The following is a 12990-nucleotide window of genomic DNA, read 5'->3' as shown; positions in this document are numbered from 1 at the left end:
GCCTATGTGATGATGTAATACAGAAATGTGTGACACAGAAAAAAGGTACAGTATGTTAGAACTGACACAAATAGTCTTACCTGAGCGCTATCAGTGCAACCAGCCCGGTTACAGACCTGCAGCTGATAACTGTATTCCTGGAAAGGCCTGATCCCGCCCACATCTGTGAAACTGTTTTCATCACCACGGTAACGCTCTTGTCCATCACGCAGTATAACATAGTGGGTTATGTCCCCTGGTGAAAATGAAAAGCTAGTTCAACTGATAAATTGATTTCCTCAATATCTAATAGATTCATAAATTGCATCCACATTTAATCGTGCACATTTCTCTACTGAAGTTACTGAATTACATCTACAGACAAGGGGATGATATTTTTTTAGCACATCCAAAAAGTAATGATAAATACATGCACACAAACGTATACGTACCATTAGGCCTGGCAGGTGCTTGCCATTGTAATTGGATGATGTCATCTCGTTCACTTAGCCGACTCCAGCGGGGCGGTGCCACTCCCCATGGTTTGTCTTCACTGGTGGTCACTGTTGTAACATCACTGGAGCCTCGTCCAAAGCTGTTCCAGCCCCTCACTCTGTACTCATAGGTGGTGAAGGGCTCCAGGTATGAGTCTATTATAGAGGAAAGAAGCAATAAGGGAAGAAATGAAATGAATAATTTTGTAAATACATAGGTCAATGAATAAATCATTTACCTATACTGAACACTTATAGTGTACAGTAAGTGCACACATAGTATAAGCTTTAATTCCACTATGCAAACAAGTCAATTTGTACATTTGCTGTAACATTCTATTAAAATGACGTATGGGGGATAGATAGAAAAGAGACTTCTATCCAATGTGGATTTAATGGAAAGGTCTAACTGATTTGATCAAATAATCAGTGCAGTATCAACAATTAGTTCACATTACAACATGGACTCTTTGGTGTATTGTTTTAATGTGTTTGAGTGTGTGTAATGGCACTAGCACAATGAGGAGAAGGGATTACATTTTTGCAAGGGCAGTCTTTACAAATTATTTATAAAATAGAAATTTAAATTTGAAGTAAAATGATTCTTGTTTGAAAATATGCTGTGTGTTCCTCATCAGTAAGATTAAAAAATGAAACAAATACATTAATAGAAATGGTGTTGATCAAATTAAGAGAAATTCATATCCTAAAATCCTTAGTACATTTGTGTCCTTCAGTAAAATCTGTGCAGTATATACAGTATATATACCATTCAGGAAACATGTGGTAGACATGTTCATCCAAAGAATTTGTGGTCACAGTAATAGTTTTAAAAATGTGTGTATGGGGAGTTGTCTTGCAATTTTAAGTAGACGTTATATGAACATATACCAAATATATGCACTATCACCTGTGCTTAGTTGTAAATGTCAGGTGGTGACTGAGGCATTCTGGGAAACAGGTTGTTACAGCCCTTCTGGTGAGGTACACATACAAGAGCATACATACATACAGATGCACTTGCACACAATCACACACACGCACACGTATGTGCATTATGTTTAGGAGTGCTAAGGGACTGTTGCTGTAAATGAGACCATGTTTTAACCGCCAATCTGGGACTCTTGTCTTTATTACTGTGAAAACTAAAGCTGCAAAACACACACAATGACACCAACATGTAAATGAATCACTGGACGTGTGAGGATGCTTGTAAAAATCAGATCAAGTGTTTTATTAACAACTGATTCCAAATAGTATTAATAATATAAGTTGTGTGTGGGTAATATATATTTGCAGCACATGTGGACCTACCTGTGTGTGATCTTTTCAGGGATTTTTTACCTAGGGAAGTATAGCATGATACTCTGTCTGTGTGAGTATGTGTGTGTATGTGTGCAGGAGAAACATCTGGTGTATGGTGGGTGGCGACAGCTTTATGTGCCTCTGCCCAGATGGTGTCACAGCATTGCCTAGAAACTCTTATCCTAACCGCCCCATGCTACACACACACATACACACATATACAAAGTAACAGAAACGCATACAGAAAACCACATTCTACGAACAACCACACTTAAACAGCAACTAACTGGGATACCAACACACAATAAACACATGTAATTATGGGTACACAACCACCCATACGCACACATAACACCCACAACCACAATTAGTCTTGATTAAACAGACTTAACTACCCAGATAAATAATGTGCGGACAGACTGAAAATCCTGACACACACGCCCACAAACACCAACACACACATACACTCCAACTCCCATTGGGCTGATAAATAGTAGAGAATGTTCAAATGGCATTTAAACGCCCATCTCTAAGTTTTAATGACACACCAGTGTACAGCTCAGAGAGAGTTACCACGTTATAGCTATTAATGTACACTGCAACAGCTGTCTTGGTGTGTGTGTGTGTGTGTTTGAGTGTGTGGAAGGGCATCTGTCTCTAAAGCTCGTTGATTGCAGCAGCTGAAACATTTAGAGTAAATGCAGAATTCGTTTCTGCAAGCTCACAATTTCTACGAGGAGTGTGTTTCACAGATGGCTATATGCTGTATTAATTATTCCTCATAGTGAGTCCTATTTTCCAGTCATAGGTTACAAGCAGAGATGCAAATACATTATGAATGGTCAAATGTTTAAAACTAAAATATGTCAAGGCATACACAGGCATGCTGACACCAGAAAAAGGTTTAGATTAAAGTATGCTCTAAAATTGCTCAAAGGCAATGCTGCTGACACTGGAAGGTCTGAAGAAACTACTTATGTGATGTAATTTTGATGTAATGGTAACTTGAGTTGAAATTTACAAATACTTCCTCTCTGAATTAAGTGGTTGAAAGAATCAGGTGTTTAATCTGCCTAGCTGCTCCGATCACTAACTGACACGCAAGCAGTTAAAAACCTTAATTTCCAAATACTAACAAGCCTTCATGTTTGAGGCAGAGTATAGTGAGGATCAGTGATGAGAAAAGAAGGCTGAAAAACATGCTTGATCAGAAGATGACCATGGTTGACAAGGTTCAAGAGGCACAAAAAATGTATTTGGAAGATAGATGGTAAAACAGACAAATTTGATCAAAGAGATCGCAAAATAATTGTGTCAATTGCTGAAAATAGAATATAAAAATACGAAAATCAGATAGTTACCCTGGACCAGTATTAGTACTAAATTATTCTAAACTATGGCCTGTTATTTCACTGAACATACATACACACTTAAATGTATTCACAGATACACACAAAATGATTACCTGTATAACTGTATCTGTTGACATCTCCACTGTACACGACCTCCTCATGAGACGGGCACAGGCTTCCTGTGTATCCCTGGCTGCCAGTGTATGTATAAATATCAGTGTTTTCCATTTTGTATGTATTATCACTTCTGTTTGTATGTATATGCAGGCCTGCGGTGAGAGTTTCATGTGTGGTGTTGATGGAAGGTGAGTATGTTGAGGGCGTGTTGGGATGTGTGTCTGCAGACAGGACCCATGTGCAGGCGGTCGTAGATGGATCGAGGTCACAGGAGCCACAGTAAGCTGTAGAGGCTGCAGCTACAGGACACACAGTGCCCCGCATACACCGGTGCTGGACAGAGGAAGGAGGAAGACACAGGCAGAGATGGAAAAAACAGAAAGAAAGAGAAGGGATGGGGAGGGAAGATGGAGGAGTCAGACAGTGTGAGGGCAATCAAGAGCAAAGTCAAGTGGAGAGGGAGACATGAAAGGAGAAACTAAGGGAACTATGAAGTTCAAAATCTTTATATTCAGTAAATCATGTAAATGATTGCACTGCACAATAACAGACTGACACTGAGCTTATCTTATATGCTGTAAGCAGAAATTAAAATTAAGTCTAAAGGGTCTGTAACACACATACATGCAGGATGTGTGTGTTTGTGTGTTGTGTGTATGTGTGGTATTCATGGTCCTTAATGACATCATTAGAGCTAATGAGAGTTCCTACCCTTTGTCCCTGTGTGTGTGTGTGTCTTTGTGTGTGTATGTGTGCATGTCTCATGCTGACTTAGGAACACACAAACACCACATGACCCCACTTGATAAATGGAAGATGGCCCAGTCCCCAACTCCTGATGTGACAATGTGTGTGAGTTTGAGAGAGAGACAGAGAGATTCTATCTATCTCCTAATCTCTCTTGCATGCAACTGCTATTTCAGTCAATGTCCACTGGACACGTAAACCGCCCATCTCACCTGAGCTGTTTTTTGGCTCTGCATGTGAGGGCCAGGGGCCAACTAGCGCCTCTGAAGGGTTGTGCTTTAATACTATACTAGTAATACTACTGACAACGTAAAATTCATATTAAATGATGCAATTTAATTTTGTTAATGGCTTTGTATATGTAGCAAATCTATCTTTTCTTGTTTCTTGTCCAAGTCTGTGAAGAACTGCAAGATACTACAGTTTTTCTTTTCCTGATATGCACTCTTCAGGAAATACAGATACCACATTTAAAAAACCCCACAGTTGCTGTGTAAGTAAAAGAGCAACATACAGCAACAAAGTATCTATCATCACATTCATCAGATAAGCTGCAAATGTTAAATGTAAATTACTAATTTCAGCCTGATGAATGCCACTTGCTCATAAGATTTGATCATTTGATTTTATCATTCTGTTTAAAGCCTGTTGAGCTTAAAGCCCTGTTGTTGGAAATCAGCAGACAAGTAGAAAAGATTAATAGTACAGCTGTCAATGATGTGTCATCAGAGCAGTGCTGTGTTGTTAAAGAAATTAAGATGAAATACACAATCAGGCATGAACTTGGATGTTAAACAAATCAAAATGGTCCATGACCATACAGGAGGCAATCAATACTAAAGCCTACAGTAGGTGATGCTGCACTGTCAGGTGCAAACGAGAACACTGAACAGCAACCTTTAACTACAAGAAAAAATAGTAAATGCCATACATTCTCATAAATCTCTCATATGCCATTTAAGAACAGATCTGCTTGTACGAGTTGTTCTTGCATGAGGCAAACGTACCTCTATTAACAGGCCTGGTGTGGGCCGGTTAGCACACATGTGTCGTTGAGGGTCATAGCCAATTCCATTGCAGCATTCTTCTTCCTGACGTATAACCTTTGAACCACAGCACTGCAGTGTGACTGTGGCATTGCCAGCAGGGTGCATTGTGGGAAATCCGTCACTGCCCACACAGCAAAGAGAGGTTGAAGAGTTTATGTACTCAGGACCACAGCAGACAAAACCTAAAGACAGGAAAAAACGCATTTCATTATTATTGACTGTGTAGCTTTACTTTTTTATCACAATGGTTAAAACTTCTATACGTTATACAAGTGAAGGAAATACATTTTTATGAGCCACTTTAAAAAAAGATACATACATAAAATGACAAGTATGTGTTTAAGCCCCAAATTATTCAGTTTTAACTTCTTGAAATTTAATTTTGCTGCAAATTTCGAGAACCATATTAGGATCGTCAAACAAATGTAGCATTTTCAACAAAGTAGGATGACAGTGACACCACATCATCTGCAGTATAAATACCTCTGGTCCTCCCAGAGCATTGAATGTTATATAGTGAACTCTTCCTCAACCCCCCCCCCCCCCCAATGTCTTACATTTTAATCATCATATCTGAGCAATGGTGGACTATATTGTCTTGCTTCTACAACCACCAACTCCCCTGCCTCCTGTCTTTAATCTCTGTAACAGTATTTAGGCTGTGCACCCTTTGTTATTTCCTCTCATATACCTCTTCTCCTCCTCCGGATCTACTCTCCTGCATGCCTCTTCTCCTCTCCTATATACATCTATCTGTATGGTAGTAATATTCAGGCTATGCCGTCTGAGGAGTGCAGGGGGAGAGGATGTGTGTTTCCCTGAGAGCTGCCATCTCTGACAGTGATAGGTGATGCCTGTCTGCCACCACTTCACCTTCAGCAGCAAGGTGACATTTAAAATACATGCTATCACTCCATTTCCCTGTAAATGTTTTGCAGCTGAATATCAAATTTCAAATTCATTTCATTCCATTTGTATTTCAAATAACTGAATTACTGACAAATCAAGAAATTTGTAGTGTGACAAACAACACTACACTAAACAATAGTAACATTTAAAGGTCCAAAACTTCATGAAGTTATTTATTTTACTGTTAAATATATTAAAACAATTCTGACACTATGTGTGTTAGATAAAGGTGATCAACACAGCTTAGCTGGGGGGGTGGGGGGGGGTGCTTTGGCCTTGCAATGGATTAGGTCTATAATATTGTCCTGCTATAATACTGAGTCAGCAAAGTAACCCCCTGCTGTGAGGATGCATAGGAAATACAAATGAGTATGGCATGGCACGGAATGGCACGGCTAAAATATTATATCTGTGCTGATGGAAAATGGACAAATTGTATTTTAATGAGAGTCCAACAGTAAAAGCTTCTCATTTTAAATCAGAGAATGAAAAACTGTAAGAACCCCTGGTCTTTTGTGATTATTTAGCTTACAGTTAAAAAAATCTAACTTTCATGAGGGTATTTAGCAAATTTATCTGAGCAGTTGATGACATGCTGATCTGTGGCACTATCTACCCCCAGCTGTGGTACCCATTTTATTTGACAGCAGACATTAAACACTAAGTCATTGCTTTGTATCATGGCCTTGCCCTTTAATGGGGCTGCAGCTAGTTGCGGAGTGATAAATAACTTATTGTTTAACACCTTAATCAGCGTTCACTCTTTTGTGCACATGAAATGCTGTTAATATAAGCAATCATTTCGCTTAAAGGCCGAAAGTGGAAAATGGCACATATTTTCTCGTGTGCTGTTCCAGTGCATTATATCCTAACAGCATCCATCACAGACACCATGTGACAGGAAAATGCATGTGTATGTGTGTGTGATTGTGTGACATAAAGGCAGTCTGACGGCTAGTAACTCACTTAGCAGCGGCAGCTGTTGCAGAGCGGAGGCTTGGTGGCCAATTCCCCCAGCGCCTTACTTCAGCTTCAATGACGCGCAAATAAACAGCTCAACACTTTTCCAAAATAGCTTTTCTCCACTCATCCCTCGTCCTCTCAGCATCCTTACCTCTACTCCTCCCTTTCATCCGGACACCAGGCCCTCAACGTCTCACAATTTTCTCTCAGCCTCCTTTCCATTTACTCTCCTACGGTCTACAGTAACGGTCTTTCCATGTATTGTATTAATATGGTTCTCTGTTACAACACTACTTTCTTCTCACTCTAGGAAATACCAACTTTATCACTTGTGACCTAAAGTTCACAAGCTATATCCTGCATCTTTTCCTCCATTTGTTCTTTCACTGTTTAATCTTTCTTACCTTCATCCCTAACTTCTCAGCTGAATCTCCCGTCCTCTGCAGCCAACTTTTCCTTCAATACCTTTCATAGTTTATCCATGTTCTTCCTTCCCATTGCCCACCTACATTCCTATTTTGATCATATATCTACTGGTTCCTCTCTCATCCTCTTTTCATAAACTCTCTGCCCCCTTTTCCTCTTGCATCCACCCTCCTCTTTCCATTCTCTACTCTCTCTATCTCTCTTTCTGTATCCACACAGTTCATAGGTCTACACTGTCTGTTTACTATTCTGCTGCTAAACTTCACTATTGTATTATCACCCATTCAGCAGAAATTCAATCCCTGTCTTTGTAAGCGTTATCTGTGTATGGGTGTGTGTGATATGGTTGTACATTTGTGTTAATGTTTTGAAACACACACCTATTTTCTCCTCCTCACAATAAGCTGTGTGTATTTGTGCATGTGTTCATGTACGTGTTAACAACATTTTATCACACACCTCTTGTTTTCTCTCTTGCATCGCAGAATGCTTCAGCCCTAATCTTCAGATTTATGTTGGATTTGCATACATTCGTTAATAGCGTCGGGAGCGCCGCGTCAACACAAGGTGCTTAGACAACGTGAATTATTATTAGGGTTTCAGTCATTCCACTTAATGATAAGTCAATATTTAGCCCTGCCAATGAACTACTGATAAAAATGTGTGTTGTGGATTAGGGTTATCCGAGCTCTCTAGGAGACCAAAACCCCTCCACAACTTTAAACAAACCAAACACTTTTAAAAACCTGAATATATTACAAGGGGTTTGGCACAAAGTGCAGAGCAAGCGCACAAATACCCAGATTGTGTGTGCAGGCATACTAGCGTGTGCAGGCAAACTCCCCCCCAGCACACACACACACACAAAGAACAAGTACAGACTCAAACTGATGGCACACTTGCACACAAACTAGCACACAGAAACAAAGGAGCATGTAAAAAGTTACTTACATAAGAGTAATAAGACACGTGTATGTATATGTGCAGATGCATAAGCAGGATGTATGTGTATAGATGAACAAATGTAAAATAAAACACATTTCAAGGACATCCCTTTTTTCACCTACATACTTTTGCAAAAATCAGGCATATCTTGTCTCAGAAAGAAAATTAGTTCACACATATTGTATTTCTGGGCTGGATTTTTGCAATTCAGTATTATCAGGCTTCTCTAACAAGTCTTCAAAAACTCTACAGCTGGTTCAGAACGCAGCTTCACATGTACTGACAAAAACGAGAAGAAGAGATCATATTTCCCCCATTTAGCTTCTCTGTACTATAACATCCAGAATAAAATTTTAAATCCTTTTCCTCACCTACAAAGCCTTTTTATTGGTCAGGCACCATCATAACTTAAAGAGCTCACTAGAACAATGTGGTCCTTGAATGTAGGAACTTGCTTGTGGTTCCTAGAGTCTCCAAAAGTAGAATGGGAGGCAGAGCCTTCAATTATCAGGCTCATCACCTGTGGAACCACCTTACAGTTGGAGTCCCGGAAGCAGTATCCTTTCTAAATTTAAGAGTAGGCTTAAGACTTAAATAAAGCTTATAGTTAGGGCTCGCCCAGGTTGCTCTGGACCAGCCCCTGGTTATGCTGCTATAGGCCAAGACTGCTGGGGGGCTTCTTCCATTAAAGGGAAGTTTTTTTTTCTTTTTTTTCTTGTCACTGAGTGCTTGCTTAGGAGAGAACATTGAGTCCCATGTGTCAAGCGCCCCGACATAACTTCTGTTGTGATTTGGCATTACATAAACAACACTGACCTGACTAGTTAATGGTTTCAAGGTCACAACAGCAACTCTTTTGTGGCCCGTATTTTATTTTCATGTCCACTGCATTCTATTATTTAATCTTCCAGATGCACAAAGAAACATACTGATGCACAAAGATACATACTGATACACAGTATCATAGTAGTGTGTGTCTATCACACACACACTACTACAGAAGTAGTGAGTGAGTGTGTGTCTGTGTGCATGCGTTGTGCTCCAGAGGGGCCACACTATATGCCATGTTGAGAGATGAAATCACAGTGGATTGACTTTCTAAAACAGTGATTAGTGTTCCCCTGTGGACTGGACACACATGTCGGCAAGACACACACACACACACACACACACACACACACACACACACACACACACTCTTCTCCCAGGTGACTGGTTGTCCCCTTGTCTTCCTGTTAATTTTTTACACTACAAACATTACCAGCTAGGTGTGTGTGTGCATTTCTGCGTATCTGTCTTGTTTTTGCTTGCAAACTTGACTACATGCTTTAATAACAGTTATATTTCCGCTGCTCTACAGGGATTTACCAAAGATTGGGACACAGAAAGCAACTCCTCATATGTTTAGTGTCAGTAAGAGAGCAGTAGAGTGAGGAATGTGAAAGAGGGACTGAGAGGAAGAAATAAGATTGACCCAGTCATCTAGCCATCACAATTTGGCCTTTGTCAAAGTTGCTCAGATTCATACGCTTGCCCCTTTTTCCTGCTTCCAACACATCAACTTCAGAAACTAACTGTTTACTTGATGCCTAATATATCCCACTCCTTGACACGTCCAATTGCCTGTCTGTGGTTTAATTGTGTTAATGTTTTGGCTGATCAGTGGACATGCAAGCACTAATCCTGGTGGATTCGTTTGTAACATGAGTACCTTGTTTCTGCTGTTTACCTGTTGTTCATGCAACGAAAGATGAAATAGTTGTCTCCATAATAACTTTCCTTGTAAAATCCTGTCTGAACTGTTCTATCTATCTATGGTGGCTGAATGCAGGGTGTACTCAGGCACACTAGAGGAAAAGTTAAGAGATCAAAGTTCTTACAAATAATGCTGAGGGGAACATCCGATAGCTGTTAAGATATTTCACGTCAAAACACAAATGTGAATCTTATGATGACACTAGAGGAAAATTCTGTTTATCACCAGAGTTTCTGAGGACCATGAATTTCGGTTCAAAATGTTGTGCCAATCAATGCAGTAGATGTTGACATATTTCACAGGACAACTGAAAACGTTTGCCTGCTGGTGATGCCACAGGAAAAGTCGGGGAATCATATCTGTAAGTGGGGTTCATCTTCTGGGGACCATGAAAGTCTACAAAATCTGAATGACAATCTCTGAAATAGTTGTTGAGGTATTTCATTAAAAGCCAAACAACCTGCTGGTGGTACAAAAGGAAAAGTCACAGGCTCACCAAAGATTTAAGAGATTTTTCAGTCCGGACCAAAGTGGTGAACTGACAGACCATGCTGCTAGCATGACGAAGTCCCACTCATTTGACCAAAAAAAAAAAAAAAGAAGAAGAAATTGTTGAAGATGTGAGATGAATAAAATTAGCTTAAATAAAGAATGTAGCATACTGTATAGTAGTTTCCTGTGGATGCAACAAATTAGTGAGTGAGTACAAAAATTAATGTTTTATTAGTACACAGCATGTGATGTGAAATTACTAAGTGAACTGTACAGCAGACTGACATTGGAGATCCTGTCCATGTGGAGATTAACTAAAACTAGTCACTGGTCTGTTGTGTATAAATAACAGAGTTGAATTGGATTGAAGGACTTTAATAATTGTAAAACTCATGAATGCAAAAGCATTTAGAAAGTGAAACAAATCTGTGAAACAAGTATACTCACAAATACATTCTATAATAATCTCTTGCTTCAAACTTGTAGGTTTCTGTGTGTCTATGTGTGTGTGTGTGTGTGTGTGTGTGTGTGTGTGTGTGTGTGTGTGTGTGTGTGTGTATGAATATTGTTTTTTTGTTCAAGTGGCAATCTGCTCTTTGTCCATACCTGGATACTGTGTTTATTTTATTTAAACTTCCTTAAATTTCCATAAAACATCATGCTTAACACTATCAACATCAAGAATAACACAAGGACAAATAAAATACACAAACACACACATGCACCCACAAACACACACAGCACAGACTGTCCTCATCTCTGTGCTCCTGACAGCCTCTGGTTTTATTCTTGCCAGTCATTAAAGTAAACCTAATAGAAAAGCCATCATCATAAATACATTAACAGAGAGAGAAATGTCTTCCTGTGTTCAGAGAGTACTCTATCTTCAAAAGCAGCCAGACGCTGCTGTTTGGAATGCACTACTGTTGGCCATTTGCTACCCATCATCGATGAGGGGCTTTTGGCAATGATATACGTGTATGTGAGCGCAAGCACACACACATACACAAACAGAAAAAAACCCCACTGAAGCTGATGAGAATCTTTTGGCAGAAACCATGAAAGGACGTGCAAAGGATGTTTGTCTCAATGCATAAAGAAACATGTATATATGCAGAAACAAAAGTGAAGCATGTATTCACCAAGTTGAAGATACAAACCATGCACACTTGCACACACTACTACACACAAATGCATCCGCTCTCACAACTCTACCGGGCTCAGAGTGAGCAAGCTTAACTACTAGGATAATTTTCCTTCAGTAAATGGTCACTGTGCCCTTGAAAAACATATTTGATTATTACTTTTTTCTCCCCCTCCTCTTTTTTTCTTTTAGCATCATCACAGCCATTTTCATCACGCGCTCTGATGATGGCATGGCAAGGCGCGTTAAGATAACACCCCGGCACCGCCAGGCTTTTAACACTTAAACGGTGAAAAGGGATATTCAGATTTGTCCTTGAACGTTTGGATAGGGCCTGCTGGGCTGGGACAGAGGGAGGGAGTAAGGGAAGGAGTTAAAGAAATGCACACATTTTTAAGATTCATTCACTTTAAGAAAAAGTGAGCAGGGGAGGCCATTCACTGTAGCACACACAGTGAGAGATGGGGAAGGCGGGGTTGAAGGGCAGATGGAAGAGTTAAAGAACTGCACACTATAAAGTAAAAGTGTGAAGGGGAAATGATTAGTGGAGCGCGCACAGTGAGGCAGGGGACTTAGGGAGAGTCAGAGAGCAACGGGAGGCCAAAGAAACCACACACGTTTCCTTAAACACCATCTAATCTCACTTAAGTCTTAGCTAAACATCTTACATACAAACTCAGAGAGAGAAGAAAAGAGAAGCAAATGAAGAGCTTAAAAGTTGGTCTTGAACCTGCAACACAGGAGGAAATGTTGCAACAAAACTGAGGCACTTTTGTCCAAAAACAAACAATATTTAATCTACTTGAAAGTGAAATGAAAGCTGTTTAAACAAACTGGCAGATTTGGAAATGAAGGATTTAGCATGGAGACTTTGTGTTATTGTATAACAACTGGGGATGCTGAGGAAAGGATTATAGACCCTCTGAATAATACCCCAGATTAAAACTGGCCAGAGTATGAGTTAGAACTGCCATTGCAGATGACATATTGATGTTACTTGACCAGGTAAGTTTGAATAAAGACATGTAGTACTATACCTACTTGACTTAATCCAAATCTACACTGGTCATGAACATCAGCAGCACAGCAGCAGCAGCAGCAGCTGATTGTCACACTAGATTTATTCAGACACAGGACTGCTGTGCATTCATAGCCATTTTGACAGGAATAATGTATTTTCCCTCATATGTTGTTAAAAAAACTGACTTCAAGCCTTAAATTGAGGCTTTAGGTCTCACTTATAAGTCTAAAGGGCAAGTGAAGTGTGAGCTCTTATGTTAGTGCTAGTGTAGGTAGCTGTACTGATTAAATA

The 12990-nt window shown here is 39.8% G+C and overlaps 1 protein-coding gene across 1 annotated transcript in view; it reads right to left on the bottom strand.

The window, feature by feature from the left end:
* The window catches only part of ush2a (Usher syndrome 2A (autosomal recessive, mild)), a 208947-nt gene that overhangs the window by 53643 nt on the left and 142314 nt on the right, over positions 1 to 12990 (bottom strand). Inside the window, exons 63-66 of the mRNA XM_053317023.1 lie at positions 5002 to 5225; positions 3244 to 3580; positions 432 to 629; positions 81 to 235 (exon numbers count right to left, since the gene is read on the bottom strand). Of these exons, the coding sequence (XP_053172998.1) occupies positions 81 to 235; positions 432 to 629; positions 3244 to 3580; positions 5002 to 5225 (914 nt within the window). The remainder of the gene's footprint in view (positions 1 to 80; positions 236 to 431; positions 630 to 3243; positions 3581 to 5001; positions 5226 to 12990) is intronic.

The sequence above is a fragment of the Scomber japonicus genome, chromosome 1 (genome assembly GCF_027409825.1).
Source record: "Scomber japonicus isolate fScoJap1 chromosome 1, fScoJap1.pri, whole genome shotgun sequence".
Lineage (NCBI taxonomy): Eukaryota > Metazoa > Chordata > Actinopteri > Scombriformes > Scombridae > Scomber > Scomber japonicus.
The sequence above is the reverse complement of the archived record's forward strand: the minus strand, read 5'-3'. Positions and strand labels throughout refer to the sequence as shown.